We start from the raw sequence: 15,000 nt of genomic DNA on the forward strand, positions 1-15,000 counted from the left end.
AGAGGTTTGGGAGGATGTGAAGATTTGTGGGGGAGGTTTGGGAGAATATGAAGATTTGTGGGAGAAGTTTGGGAGGATATGAAGATCTCTGGGAGAGGTTTGGGATGATATGAAGATTTATGGGGGAGGCTTGGGAGAATATGAAGATTTGTGGGAGAGGTTTAGGAGGATATGAAGATTTGTGGGAGAGGTTTGGGAGGATATGAAGATTTTTGGGAGAGTTTTTGAAGAATATGAACATTTGTGGGAGAGGTTTGGGAGAATATGAAGATTTGTGGGAGAGGTTTGGGAGAATATGAAGATTTGTGGGAGAGGTTTGGGAGAATATGAAGATTTGTGGGAGAGGTTTGGGAGAATATTAAGATTTGTGGGGGAGGTTTGGGAGAATATTAAGATTTGTGGGGGAGGTTTGGGAGAATATGAAGATTTGTGGGGGAAGTTTGGGAGGATGTGAGGATTTGTGGGGGAGGTTTGGGAGAATATGAAGATTTGTGGGAGAGGTTTGGGATGATATGAAGGTTTATGGTGGAGGTTTAGGAGAATATGAAGATTTGTGTGGCTGGTTTGGGAGAATATGAAGATTTGTGGGAGAGGTTTGGGATGATATGAAGGTTTATGGGGAGGTTTAGGAGAATATGAAGATTTGTGGGGGAGGTTTGGGAGGATGTGAAGATTTGTGGGAGAGGTTTGGGAGAATATGAAGATTTGTGGGAGAAGTTTGGGAAAATATGAAGATTTGTGGGAGAGTTTTTTAAGAATATAAAGATTTATGTGAGGTTTTGGAGGATATGAAGATTTGTGTGGGAGGTTTGGGAGAATATGAAGATTTGTGGGAGAAGTTTAGGAGGATATGAAGATTGGTGGGAGAGATTTGGGATGATATAAAGATGAACGAACACACAGGAGAGTGTGGAGAGGGGAGAGAGGAGACAGGAGACAGGAGAGTGTGGAGATTTATGGGGAAGGTTTCGGAAAATGTGAAGATTTGTGGGAGAGGTTTAGGAGGATATGAATATTTGTGGGAGAGGATTGGGAGGGTCTGAAGATTTGTGGGAGAGGTTTGGGAGGATATGAAGATTTGTGGGGGAGGTTTGGGAGGATATGAACATTTATGTGAGAGGTTTGGGAGAAGATGAAGATTTGTGTGAGAGGTTTGGGAGAATATGAAGATTTGTGGGAAAGGTTTGGGAGAATATGAAGATTTGTGTGAGAGGTTTGGGAGAATATGAACATTTATGTGAGAGGTTTGGGAGAATATGAAGATTTTTGGGAGGATATGAAGATTTGTGGGGGAGGTTTGGGAGAATATGAAGATTTGTGGGGGAGATTTGCGAGAATATGAAGATATGTGAGTGGTTTGGGAGGATATGAAGATTTGTGTGAGAGGTTTGGGAGAATATGAACATTTATGTGAGAGGTTTGGGAGAATATGAAGATTTTTGGGAGGATATGAAGATTTGTGGGAGAGGTTTGGGAGAAGATGAAGATTTGTGTGAGTGGTTTGGGAGAAGATGAAGATTTGTGTGAGAGGTTTGGGAGAATATGAACATTTATGTGAGAGGTTTTGGAGGATATGAAGATTTGTGTGAGAGGTTTGGGAGAATATGAACATTTATATGAGAGGTTTGGGAGAATATGAAGATTTTTGGGAGGATATGAAGATTTGTGGGAGAGGTTTGGGAGAATATGAAGATTTGTGGGGGACATTTGGGAGAATATGAACATTTATGTGAGAGGTTTTGGAGGATATGAAGATTTGTGTGAGAGGTTTGGGAGAATATGAACATTTATGTGAGAGGTTTGGGAGAATATGAAGATTTTTGGGAGGATATGAAGATTTGTGGGAGAGGTTTGGGAGAATATGAAGATTTGTGGGGGAGATTTGGGAGAATATGAAGATATGTGAGTGGTTTGGCAGGACATGAAGATTTGTGGGGGAGGTTTGGGAGGATATGAACATTTATGTGAGAGGTTTGGGAGAAGATGAAGATTTGTGTGAGAGGTTTGGGAGAATATGAAGATTTGTGGGAAAGGTTTGGGAGGATATGAACATTTATGTGAGAGGTTGGGGAGAAGATGAAGATTTGTGGGGGAGGTTTGGGAGGATATGAACATTTATGTGAGAGGTTGGGGAGAAGATGAAGATTTGTGGGGGAGGTTTGGGAGGATATGAACATTTATGTGAGAGTTTTGGGAGAAGATGAAGATTTGTGTGAGAGATTTGGGAGAAGATGAATATTTGTGTGAGAGGTTTGGGAGAATATGAACATTTATGTGAGAGGTTTGGGAGAATATAAAGATTTGTGTGAGAGGTTTGGGAGAATATGAACATTTATGTGAGAGGTTTGGGAGAATATGAAGATTTTTGGGAGGATATGAATATTTGTGGGAGAGGTTTGGGAGAATATGAAGATTTGTGGGGGCGATTTGGGAGAATATGAAGATATGTGAGTGGTTTGGGAGGATATGAAGATTTGTGGGAGAGGTTTGGGAGGACATGAAGATTTGTGGGGGAGGTTTGGGAGGATATGAACATTTATGTGAGAGGTTTGGGAGAAGATGAAGATTTGTGGGAGGATATGAAGATTTGTGGGAGAGGTTTGGGAGAATATGAAGATTTGTGGGAAAGGTTTGGGAGGATATGAACATTTATGTGAGAGGTTGGGGAGAAGATGAAGATTTGTGGGGGAGGTTTGGGAGGATATGAACATTTATGTGAGAGGTTTGGGAGAAGATGAAGATTTGTGGGGGAGGTTTGGGAGAATATGAACATTTATGTGAGAGGTTTGGGAGAAGGTGAAGATTTGTGGGAAAGGTTTGGGAGAATATGAACATTTATGTGAGAGGTGTGTGAGCATATGAAGATTTGGGGGGAGGTTTGGGAGGATATGAAGATTTGGGGGGAGAGGTTTGGGAGAAGATGAACATTTATGTGAGAGGTTTGGGAGAAGATGAAGTTTTATGTTAGAGGTTTTGGAGAATATGAAGATTTGTGGGGGAGGGTTGGGAGGATATGAAGATTTGTGGGGGAGGTTTGGGAGGCTATGAAGATTTGTGGGGAGGTTTCGGAGGATATGAACATTTATGTGAGAGGTTTGGGAGAAGATGAAGATTTATGTGAGAGGTTTGTGAGAACATGAAAATTTGTGTGTGTGAGGTTTGGGAGAAGATGAAGATTGTTGGATTCGTTTTTGTGGAATGTGAATATTTGTGAGTCAGATTTGGAGACATTTCAGAAGGAAGGTTTATGTCGTCAGTTTGGGGAGAGATTGGGGAGAGAGGAGAGTGGGGAGAGAGGAGAGTGGGGAGAGAGGAGAGTGTGAAGATTGGGGAGAAAGGAGGGTGTAAATATTGGGGAGAGTGTGGAAATTGGGGAGAGAGGAAAGTGTGGATAGGGGAGAGTGTGGAGATTGGGGAGAGAGGAGATTGGGGAGAGAGGAGAGTGTGGAGATTGGGGAGAGAGGAGATTGGGGAGAGAGGAGAGTGTGGAGATTGGGGAGAGGAGACAGGAGATTGTGGAGAGAGGAGACAGGAGATTGTGGAGAGAGGAGACAGGAGATTGTGGAGACAGGAGATTGTGGAGAGAGGAGACAGGAGAGTGTGGATAGAGAGGAGACAGGAGAGTGCGGATAGAGAGGAGACAGGAGAGTGCGGATAGAGAGGAGACAGGAGAGTGCGGATAGAGAGGAGACAGGAGAGTGCGGATCGAGAGGAGACAGGAGAGTGCGGATCGAGAGGAGACAGGAGAGTGCGGATCGAGAGGAGACAGGAGAGTGCGGATCGAGAGGAGACAGGAGAGTGCGGATCGAGAGGAGACAGGAGAGTGCGGATCGAGAGGAGACAGGAGAGTGCGCATCGAGAGGAGACAGGAGAGTGCGCATCGAGAGGAGACAGGAGAGTGCGGATCGAGAGGAGACAGGAGAGTGCCGATCGAGAGGAGAGAGGAGAGCAGAGATAGCTGAGAGAGGGATGAGAGCGGAGAGTGGGGTGAGAGCGGAGAGAGAGGCGAAAGCAGAGAGGAGAGAGGGGAGGGGGAGAGAGAGGAGAGAGGGGAGAGAGGGATGAGAGTGGAGAGAGGGATGAGAGTGGAGAGAGGGATGAGAGCGGAGAGAGGGATGAGAGCGGAGAGAGGGATGAGAGCGGAAAGAGGGATGAGAGAGGAGACAGGAGAGTGCGGAGAGAGGAGAGTGCGGATAGTGCGGAGAGAGGAGAGTGCGGAGAGAGGAGAAAGAGCTGAGAGCTGAGAGGGGTGAGAGTGGAGAGAGAGCCAAGAGGAGAGAGGGGAGAGCGGCAAGAGGGGTGAGAGTGGAGAGAGAGGCGAAAGCATAGAGGAGAGAGGGGAGGGGGAGAGAGAGGCAAGAGCAGAGAGGAGAGAGAGGAGAGAGGGGTGAGAAGGATGAGAGGGATGAGAGGGATGAGAGCGGAGAGAGGGATGAGAGAGGAGACAGGAGAGTGCAGAGAGAGGAGACAGGAGAGTGCGGAGAGAGGAGAGTGCGGAGAGAGGAGAAAGAGCTGAGAGGGGTGAGAGTGGAGAGAGAGCCAAGAGGAGAGAGGGGAGAGCGGAAAGAGGGGTGAGAGCGGAGAGAGAGGAGGGAGAGGGGAGAGGAGAGAGGGGAGAGGGGAGAGACGGGGGAGAGAGGAGTGAGAGCAGAGAGAGAGGCGAGAGCGGAGAGAAGAGAGAGGGGCGAGAGCCGAGAGTGCGGAGAGAGAGGCGAGAGCGGAGAGGAGAGGGGGCGAGAGCGGAGAGGAGAGAGGGGCGAGAGCGGAGAGGAGAGAGGGGCGAGAGCGGAGAGAGAGGGTAGAGAGTGGAGAGCCTGGAGAGGAGAGTGCGGGGAGAGGGGAGAGAGCAGAGAGAGCGGGGAGAGAGGCGAGAGAGAGGAGAGAGTGGAGCGAGCAGAGAGGAGAGAGGGGCGAGACCAGAGAGAGCGGAGAGAGAGGCGAGAGTGGGGGGAGCGGAGAGAGGGGTGAGAGCGGAGAGAGAGGAGGGGGAGGAGAGACGGGAGCGCCGGGGGTCAGAGGAGTGACAGCAGACACAGGCGAGAGCGGAGAGAAGAGAGAGGGGCGAGAGCCGAGAGTGCGGAGAGAGAGGCGAGAGCGGAGAGGAGAGAGGGGTGAGAGCAGAGAGGGGCGAGAGCGGAGAGAGAGGGTAGAGAGTGGAGAGCCTGGAGAGGAGAGTGCGGGGAGAGGGGAGAGAGAGGAGAGATGGGGGAGAGAGGAGAGGAGAGAGGGGTGAGAGCAGAGAGCGGGGAGAGAGGCGAGAGAGAGGAGAGAGTGGAGCGAGCGGAGAGGAGAGAGGGGCGAGAGCAGAGAGAGCAGAGAGAGCGGAGAGAGAGGAGAGAGCGGAGAGAGAGGCGAGAGCGGAGAGAGAGACGAGAGCGGAGAGAGAGGCGAGAGCGGAGTGAGAGGCGAGAGTGGAGAGCGCAGAGAGGGGAGAGTGGAGAGCGCAGAGAGGGGAGAGTGGAGAGCGCAGAGAGGAGAGCGTGGAGAGTGCAGAGAGGAGAGAGCGGAGAGAGGAGTGTGGAGAGCGCGGAGAGTGGAGAGAGTGGAGAGAGAGGAGAGTGGGGATAGAGAGGAGACAGGAGAATGGGGATAGAGAGGAGACAGGAGAGTGCGGAGAGGGTGAGATTGGAAAGTGTGGGAGGACGGGGCTGCATTGTATTTGGAGGGGGTAGGGCAAGGATGGGAAAAAGAGGGGGGTTGGGGAGGGGACTTTGCAGAGAGAGTGTTATACTTTATGGCACACACACACACACACACACACACACACACACACACACACACACATCTGTGCTTGGCTGATATCGTCAGGTTGGAGTCAGTGTGATAACCGACTCGAGTACTTGATGTACACAACGCAAAAACCTTGAGTTGCTTTCACCGAAAAACCGCTGCATTTATATAAACGCTTCAGGGATATGTTCACAAACATTATTCTTTATAAATAAACACCTGCATATGACGGGTGGAAAAATATTTGGCTCGGCAATTTAGAAACGCATTGACACGGCAAACTGCTCGGAAGACGGGTGTTATTTCACAACTCGTTCTGGATGACGGGGCACGAAGCTCTCACTCTGGATGATGGGGCATGAAGCACTTGCTCTGGATGATGGGGCACGAAGCACTCGCTCTGGATGATGGGGCTCGAAGCACTCGCTCTGGATGACTGGGCACGAAGCACTCGCTCTGGATGACGGGGCACGAAGCTCTCGCTCTGAATGACGGGGAACGAAGCGCTCGCTCTGGATGACGGGGAACGAAGTGCTCGCTCTGGATGACTGGGCACGAAGCGCTCGCTTTGGATGGCTGGGCACGAAGGAGTCGCTCTACATGACGGGGCACGAAGCACTCGCTCTGGATGACGGGGTACGAAGCGCTCGCTCTGGATGACGGGGCACAAACCACTCTTTCTGGATGACGGGGCACGAACCACTCACTCTGGATGACGGGGCACGAACCACTCGCTCTGGATGACGGAGCACGAATCACTATTGTCAGATCAGGCCATACAAGATCTGTGACTTGCTACAGATATCATGTAAATCTCCTAACCTGTTTCATGGTCGGGTTGTCGGTGACCAAACAGTCTCCCCCACCAGCCTTCCTGGTGAGGAGGGTGTATGATATGGACACCCAGCAGGATTAGTAACAAAACCTGTGAAAGGTGGAGGAGCTCCTTGTGAGCCAATGGCCATCCATATCTAGTGCCCAACTGTGTCTACGACGGCCTCCTGCAGTTTGGTTACTTTTTGTTAGGTTGGTGGCAAGATATGCACTCCGGCGACCGTGAAACCCTTTACTCCACAAAACACAAGAAAACCGTAAAGAAAATTGAAAACCTACTCTGTGGGTGTACCTCCTGTGCAGCTGCCTTCTGCAGGGCAGCTCGCTGGATGACGGGATTGGGGCAAATCCTTTTAGACCCCCACTTTTTGATGATGGGTGGAAAACCATGGGGTAACCTTCCCGAATCAGATTGCGGTGGTGCTGAGGTGTTGTGCACCAGACGGCGGTCTCCTTGGGTTAACCTGAGGCGGTCTCGTTGGGTGGGTGCCTTGAATGTCCTATTCCTAAGAGAGGATGATCACCTGTCTTTGTTATCATCTGAGTTCAAGCGTTTGAACATCAGTATTGCAGCACACTCTGAGGTTCGGAGGATGAACCACTTGTTCTGAATGGCTGACCAGGCTGTGGTTGCATACCATATACTGTACATGTAGGATCCATTCACCTTTTAAGCTGGTTTTCACCGCGCCCACAGCAGTTAAAGAAATTAAATGAATTCGGTCAAATAATGATTTTATCCACAAAAGAGTTGGTGTTTAATGTCGAACAACTCTGGAGACATCTCACAGTTTAATCGCCCATTAAATATACATTCCAGATCATTTGCCACGCTGCCTACTTGTCTGTGCACGTGTCACGTAAATCGGTTCGCGGTCCGCGCAAACATTGTATCCTTATTTTAAAACTACCATTTTTCACCAGATTTGCTTCGATTCCCCGTAGAGCATCTCGCGCAACCTCCGAAAATATACATACATATCTGTCAGATGCTATGGGTAAGCAGTCCTTCTGGGGACAGGGCATGAATGTCAAGCAGTGAATGCACTAAATTGTATTAGCTCAATGAAGCTGGTTAATTTTGAGACATTCCTAAATCTTTTGTTCACTCAATATAATTCTTCAAACAGTAGAAAAAGATATGTTTAATGCTTTGGAAATTTCACATTTTCTTGTGTCCATATTGAGAAGGAGGGACCATCGCCTTGCTTACTTAAAGTAAATAGGTATATCAGTTAGGTTATAAGACTCGTTATTTCTTTAAATTATCAGATTTCACTCCAGATTTCGACATTTATTTAGTCTGTACGATATCCGATCCTCAAAACCAAAATAATATTTCAATGATGTACTTTAATTAGACTGTGACAGTAGATCATGGAAAATTGTATTATCTGATGCATGAAATCGCTCCAAGCTCCTAATTTGAAAATTATTTCAAATTGAAAAAAATTCAAAAGCGATGTATACAGCGATTCATAACTATGATGAACAGGCATTCGATAACATAAGTGAGTGAAGTGAGGAAAAAAAAAACTTTATCATTAAGAAATTGTTGCAGCCTGTTCCAAGTCAAGGCATGGTTGAGCAGGCCATATAACATAGAGGCTTCAGTCCCCAACAAGGTAACCCAGGATATGCCTCGAGACCCCCATCGAGAGTGGTGACTGAGGATGCACCTGATAAAGGATATAATTCAATAAAGCCGTAAGTTATCTCCAAAAGGGGTGTTTTAATTAACCCAAACACCTAATTTTCAGTCATGCACTTCCTTGGAGCTCTCTTTGGTATGCATGCAAAGTTTGAGGCTGCTACGTTTTATGGTTTTAGAGTTATGGTGGAGAAGCACTGACACACACCCCTTCACACACACACCCCTTCACACACACACCCCTTCACACACACACCCCTTCACACACACACCCCTTCACACACACAAATACACCCCTTCACACACACAAACACACCCCTTCACACACACAAACACACCCCTTCACACACATATACACACACACCTTCAGACACACACACACACTTTCAGACACACACACACACTTTCAGACACACACACACCTTCAGATACACACACACACCTTCAGACACACACACACCTTCAGAGACACACACACACACACTGCCAATTATTGGTATAGATTGTTATTCTATTTTTATTTTTTTTCTCAGCAACTACTCGTCCGATTGACACAAAATTTTCAGTGGTCGGGTGACCCCCCCAAATGGAGAATATTTTAATGATAATTGTGACATTATCGGTCATGTGGTATGGCAGCTATCTTGTATTCAACACAAAAATATAACATATCTCTGAAAATGCTGATCGGAAAAATTTGAAACTTGGCACATCTCATTCTTGTCCCAATGGTGAATAAAGGATTGTAAGGTGAAGGTGAAGTGGTTGACCAGCCTCAAATTTTTTAATGGAAATCCTTCTTTAGCATTGAGATTCAGTGTTTATGTCCAGGCCATACCATTTTTACCAATTGAGCTTTCATCATCAAATCTTCAACAAACCTTTATAATGAGATGTGGAGACCACAAACAATATAATGTACAATTTTTTTTTAAACTGGCATTTTCATCAAGTTTCGTTTGAGTACAAAGCAGATGCAGATGGGCTTTGCATTTTGAGATGCTTTCCAGTTATTCTCCCGATTGAGTTGACCTCTTCTTAGCCATCCATTACAGTGATCCTCCTTTGCCTATCCCCAAATTGTCCTACCCTTTTTTTTTTCTTTAAAAAAAATATTTCCCTGTTCTTTTGTCTTTCTCCCAGTTGTCACTATATATATATATATAGAAATATATATATATATATATATATATATATATATATATATATATATATTTATATATATTTATATATATATATATATATATATATATTTATATATATTTTATATATATATATATATATATATATATATATTTTTATATATATATTGTTGTGGTTACCAAATTCGCAAACCACCATTCAGGTCCCTTAGGTGAGGTATCTCGGTAAGTGCATGTGTAGTTAGGCCCAAACCCGTTGTCTAGTGGGAATACATGTCATTTATGCGTGCTGCGACTCTTCAGGATAGCCGTTTTTCTTTTACTATCTTTATTTTGGACCAACCGCCATGATTACCACCACAACCACAACATCAACCAACAACCACAACGCCGCTTCACCACAACCGCCACGACCTTCACGTCACACCTCGCAACCGTAGCATCGCCACCGTTCTTTCCCCGCTGTGGGTACCGGTGTTGGACTCGTGCAGGGCGCACGTCGAACAGCGTGTACAAAATCACGGATTTTGTGCTTCAAAAACGGATCAAAAACGACACACGCCCACTTTTTGCCGTCCAATCGGTGAGCGAGGGGCGATTTGGCCCCGCCTCCAGGACGATCGATATATGCAAATTTGTGGATCAAAAAGCCTTCACGCCCACTTTTTCTCGGGCCAATGGGGAGCGAGGTGAAAGGCCAAAGGGAGGGGGTCAAAGGCGAAGCTACGGGGGGATAAAAGGACCGTGTTCGTCAGTCAGGAGTCGGTCGGAGAGTCAAGAGTAGGAGAGTCAGGAGAGTCCAGAGGAGGAGAAGAGAGAGTCGGAGAGTCCAGAGGCGGAGAGTCGGTCGGAGAGTCAAGAAGTGGAGAGTCGGAGAGTCCAGAGGCGGAGAGTAGGAGAGTCGGAAGCAGAGGGTCAAGACTTCGCGGGCGGTGGAGCTGCTCGTCGTGTGCGTTGGAGTCGGAACGGAGGGGACGAGCTGTGGAAAGGCGGCGACACCAGACGAGGGGGTGCTCGCGTCGTGCAGGGAGCTGCACCCGAGGGAGGCCGACAGCGCGACCTGGCCGAGGTGGAGACGCACACCAGGGATAATAAAGATCCTCTATACCCCGAGCATCAGCAACCCCCTCCTGTTTCCCCCGCGCTGAGATAGTGCGACCAAGGGGCCCCTTTCCCACCCCTACCAGACACTGCCCGCGAGGCCCGCGGGGTTGCGGCGCCATCGCCGCTCCGCGTCTCATCACCAGACGGGTAGGCGCGACCCGGTCTCGGCCTCAGGCCCGCCTCATTCTTGGGGGTATTCTTTTCCTTGGTTTTGGGTATGTGTTGTCGGCGCCGTCTGTGAGGTAGAATTGTATAAGTGTTGCCGTGTGCTCGGTAGTCGGTATTAGCTCTGCATTGTCTTCGCTTTTACATTTGCTTTTTGTGTAAATTGCATTGTGTCTTTTCTGTGTGCATTTGGTGGAATTGTATATGTGTGCTTCCCGTGTGCCGCGAATAAATGTGCTTTTGTGTTGAACTGTTTCCCGCTTCGCTTCGTCATTTCTCCCATTGAATCCTCATCTTGCTTCACGTAAAGGGTTGGTAGTGGGCTGAATATGCCCGATAATTAATCGAACCGTCGAGGTCGACGATAACACCGCTCGGTTATTCTGATAGTACGGAACGGGTCGCTTAAGTGGCCCGTGTCCGAAGTCGACCTGCGGCGAGGTGCGATCGCCCGGTCTACCCTCCGCGTGGGTACTTAGGTAGGTCGAGTTTGGCGAGCAACCCTATCCCACGCGGGGGCTGATTGGCTCGATCGCGGTGAGACCGAAAGGTCCACCCGTGACTGGTTCCCGGCGTTAGTCCGAGAGGGTCACGACTGGATTGTCCGTCCGGTGGGCGACGTGCCGCGATTCGAGTTACGTGGCCGTCAGCACGCCGGTGGGCGCGAATACCGCAACACTGGTGTCAGGTCGTGCGATACAAATTCATCGCCCTCCTCGTGGCACTGGTATCGGAGAACAGGAAAACGGGCTCTCCTGTCTCCGGCTAAATTCACGGGAATCGGTCCAGGGGTGAGAGAAGCGACCCCCGATTCCCTCCAAATTACGAGCGAGTTAAATTAACCCTTCACGAGAAGCAAGATGGCGTCTCAAGGCGAGCGGGAGCCGGGGGTATTAGAAATGGATGTAGAATGTGTAGAATCCATGGTCCAGGATGGAATCCCCGAGCAGGAAATGTTGATTGTGCAGGAACACGGACTCGCCCAACTGAACCCAGGGCCCGAGGTGGGTGCGGCAGCGGCCGCGGTGTATGACACCTCCCCCCCCCCTCTCCACCAAGACCCTTCCCCAACCCCTGCCGAAACGGCTCACTCAAGCGCACCCGACGTGGCCCAGCTATGCGCCATGCTGGCGGCAATGACAAATGAAATAAAAAACGAAATGAAAGATATGAACAAACAAATAAACGAAAAGATGGATACAAATACAAATGAAATGAAAAACGAAATGAACAAGCAAATAAACGGAATGGAAGCAAACATGAAGGAAGAAATGAAAAAGTTCCGGGGTGAGACGCAGAACATGGGCCGATGCCTGCAGGCGGGCATGAAGGCCGTGACAAAGGAAATAATAGTGGAGACAAGGGAGGTAAAGGGTGAAGAGTTGGCAGAGACACGGGAGATAGAAAAAATAGAGGAAAGACTACACGAGGAAGACGGGGTAAGTGACGCACACACACACACGGAGGTAGTGGAGGACAACGGGGGTGAGCTCGCGGAGCGTGTAGAGACCCAGTGCGAGCACCTGGATGGCCTCCTCCAGGAACGAGGGGAGGGAGTATGCCCCCTTGAGGCGAGTCACGACCAGGTGAGTTCGGTCGTGCTTTGCGAGGTTGAGGGGACGAGTGCTGTGGACAGGTGCTTGGAGAGCGTGGGGGGTATAGAGGCCCCGGAGACCCTTGTGGGGACACGAATCCCCAGTGTGGTTGTCCCTGTGTGTGTGGTGCAAGGTGTGAGTGCGTCCCCGTGTGTGAGTGGTGTGGTGGCGATGGTGCCGGAGTACGTGCTTCCCAGCACGCCGTGTGTGGATGAGGCACGGAGTGTGAGTGAGGCACTGCGGGTTAGTTCCCCCGCGTGTGTGGGTGAGGCACCGTGTGTGGAAGGGACCGCGTGTGTGAGTGTCGCCGTGTGTATGAGTGAGGCACCGCGCGTGAGTTCCCCCGCGTGTGTGAGTGAGGCACGGAGTGTGGATGAGGCACCGCGGGTGAGTTCCCCCGCGTGTGTAAGTAGTATGGTTTGTGTGAGTGGTGAGGCACCGTGCGTGAGTGAACGGCCGTGTGCAAGGTCGCTGTGTGCAAGGGAGACCGTGTGTGTGAGAGAGCGGTATGTGAGGGAGATGTCGGTTGGCATGCGGGAGCACGCAGCCGCGTCTCCCGGTGTGAATGTGATGGAGTGGACTGTGTGCGTCGTAACACGCAGGTATGCGTGTGTGGAATGGAGACGGAGACGGCGACAGAGGAGAGAAAGCCGAGTAGCGGCTGTAGTTGTTTCGGGGACCGTGCCGGGTTCACCCAGCAGTGAGCACGCGGTTCGTGCTGTGCAACGCACGAGACCGCCACGTGCTCGCTTGCGAGAGTGAAGTCCCGGTCCGGAAACGCACGCGGTGGATTTGCCGATCCCGCGGACGGACAAAGTTTAGGCAGGTAAATGGATTTGGACCGGACGGGTTCTCCACGCGATCGTGTGTGTTAAGCTCCAACGGGCAAAGTACATGTGTTCGCGTGGGGAACCCCTCGAGACGTGGGGCTTGTGTTTTTTTTTTATGCGCACGGTGACGTCATGGCTGCACGTGTGGTTGGAATCCGGCAGGAGGGGTATCCCGGCCGGATGGTACCGTCCAAGGAGGGACGAGGTACACGTGCAGCTGCATGACGTCACGGGCAGGTGCAAAGTGCGCGAGCTCTGAGTTGCCGCGCAGGTGCTGCGCATGTAAAGAGAAAAAAAAAAAAAAACAGCAAGCCTCACTTTCGGGTGTACAGGATTCCTGGGCAAGGGGTGGAAGACCCCCTTACCCTGGGCACAGGATGGAAACTAGTTAGGGGGAAGGGTTAGCTTAGTTAGACCGACTTCATGGGGCAGGGGTAAGTCCTCATGGAGTCCGTGGAATGGATTAGTTAGAGGGATTGTAGCCAGATTTAGGTTGGGAAATTAAATTATTGATTTGGAGACAGAGACAGACTTTGGATGTGTAGAGTTGACGTAGCTTAGCTACGTAGTGTTAAAAGGAACGTGCTACTAGTTTAAGGGACGACGTGGGAGCACGAGTTAGTTAGGGGATGTAGTTAGGAGGATGGCAGAGTTCAGTGGTGTGTGTGTTGAAGAGTTGGTGAGTGAAGTGGAAGCATGTGCTTGGTGAGTGAGTGAGGCCAGCGGGTCTGTGTGAGTGGAGCGAATGGGGAATGCATGGTGCGATGAGTGATTGGGGGGAGGAGTGACTCCCGCCCAAGGGACCCCGGGGTCAGAGTAAAATGAGTTAGCTGGGTTAGTCAAATTAACAAAAATGGAGGTCGTTTTGTTGTTGGTGGGAATGTAGGCTCGAAACCCATTTGGAGGGGTGCAGGAGCCCTGTTGACGGGCTTGGGAGCGTGGCTGCGAAAGGTGAGTATCGCTGAGTGGGTACCCCGGGCACCAGGCTAGTCGGCCGTGGTAGGCCATGGGCCCATGGGGGGCCGGGATAGAGTAGTGGGCACGGGTGCGCCTGCTTGGTGCGGGGGCCCGGGGCGCCATTAGCCGCGTGGGCAGTGTTGTGGGCACGGGTGACCCTCGGAAAGGGGCCCGGGAGGCCGGCCTGCCACGTGTGCGTTTCAGGGGAGGTGCCATGGGGGGCACTCCCCGGTGTTAGGGAGCTGGTAGGCTCGGAGGCAGTGTAGTGCCCGGGGGTGCCATAGCGGGAGAATCGGCAGAGGGTCGTGCCTGCCAACGGGAGCCACGTGTCCCAGCCAGGAGACCGTGTGAGGGCACGGAGAGAAAATTGGGGGGCGAGGCCCGAAATTGTGAGGACACCAACACAGGCGACGGGAATCTGGGTTGTTAGAACCAATAGTTTAAGCGAGAGGCGCTTGTTGAAAGCCCCGGGGTAGTTTAACAGTTAAATGGTTAGGGTAGATTAGGAGATGTACCCCTCCGCACCATCCATCCCCTCGCTGTCGTTGTGGGCCGCTGGACCCACTTTGGGTTCGATCGCCGAACTCTGGGGAGGCCATTCTGAGGCTTGAGTTGGGCCTCGACACAGGACGTTAGCTCTCCCTTGTTCCCCTCTGGGAAGGGAACGTAGGGGTTGGGAGTAGGCTAGGTGACAGAATAGGTTAGCCGAACAAGGACGATAAAGGGGGTTAGGGGACGATTTATAGAGGGGAAGTAAACATAAAAGTAAAAATAAAAAAATAAATAAGTTGGGGCTAAATTGGGGTTTGGACAAATTAAGGGAGTGGGTATGTACAGTGACAGGCAAAGGCGATAGGTGGGAGGGAGACAGGTAGGTAGGTCCGAGCCCGCCTTCCAAGTGGCCAGCACCACCGCACTCCCTCCACCAACCTCCATTGAACGGCAAAGGCTGGCCAACTTCATCGGCTGGCCGTGTTTTGCTTCAAGGCGGA

At 50.2% G+C, this 15,000-nt stretch overlaps 2 protein-coding genes across 2 annotated transcripts in view; both read left to right on the plus strand.

The window, feature by feature from the left end:
• Positions 1–15,000, plus strand: part of MAU2 (MAU2 sister chromatid cohesion factor) — a 327,528-nt gene that overhangs the window by 304,262 nt on the left and 8,266 nt on the right. The gene's annotated exons all lie outside the window — the stretch shown is intronic.
• Positions 10,554–15,000, plus strand: part of LOC147020735 (uncharacterized) — a 117,341-nt gene continuing 112,894 nt past the window's right edge. The window contains exon 1 of the mRNA XM_085896325.1: positions 10,554–13,621. Coding sequence (XP_085752451.1) covers positions 11,487–12,983 — 1,497 coding nt within the window. The 5' untranslated portion in view covers positions 10,554–11,486 and the 3' untranslated portion in view covers positions 12,984–13,621. The remainder of the gene's footprint in view (positions 13,622–15,000) is intronic.

This window comes from Eptatretus burgeri, chromosome 9, assembly GCF_056783735.1.
Source record: "Eptatretus burgeri isolate ZD-2024b chromosome 9, Ebu_testis_v1, whole genome shotgun sequence".
In the NCBI taxonomy this organism is placed as follows: domain Eukaryota; kingdom Metazoa; phylum Chordata; class Myxini; order Myxiniformes; family Myxinidae; genus Eptatretus; species Eptatretus burgeri.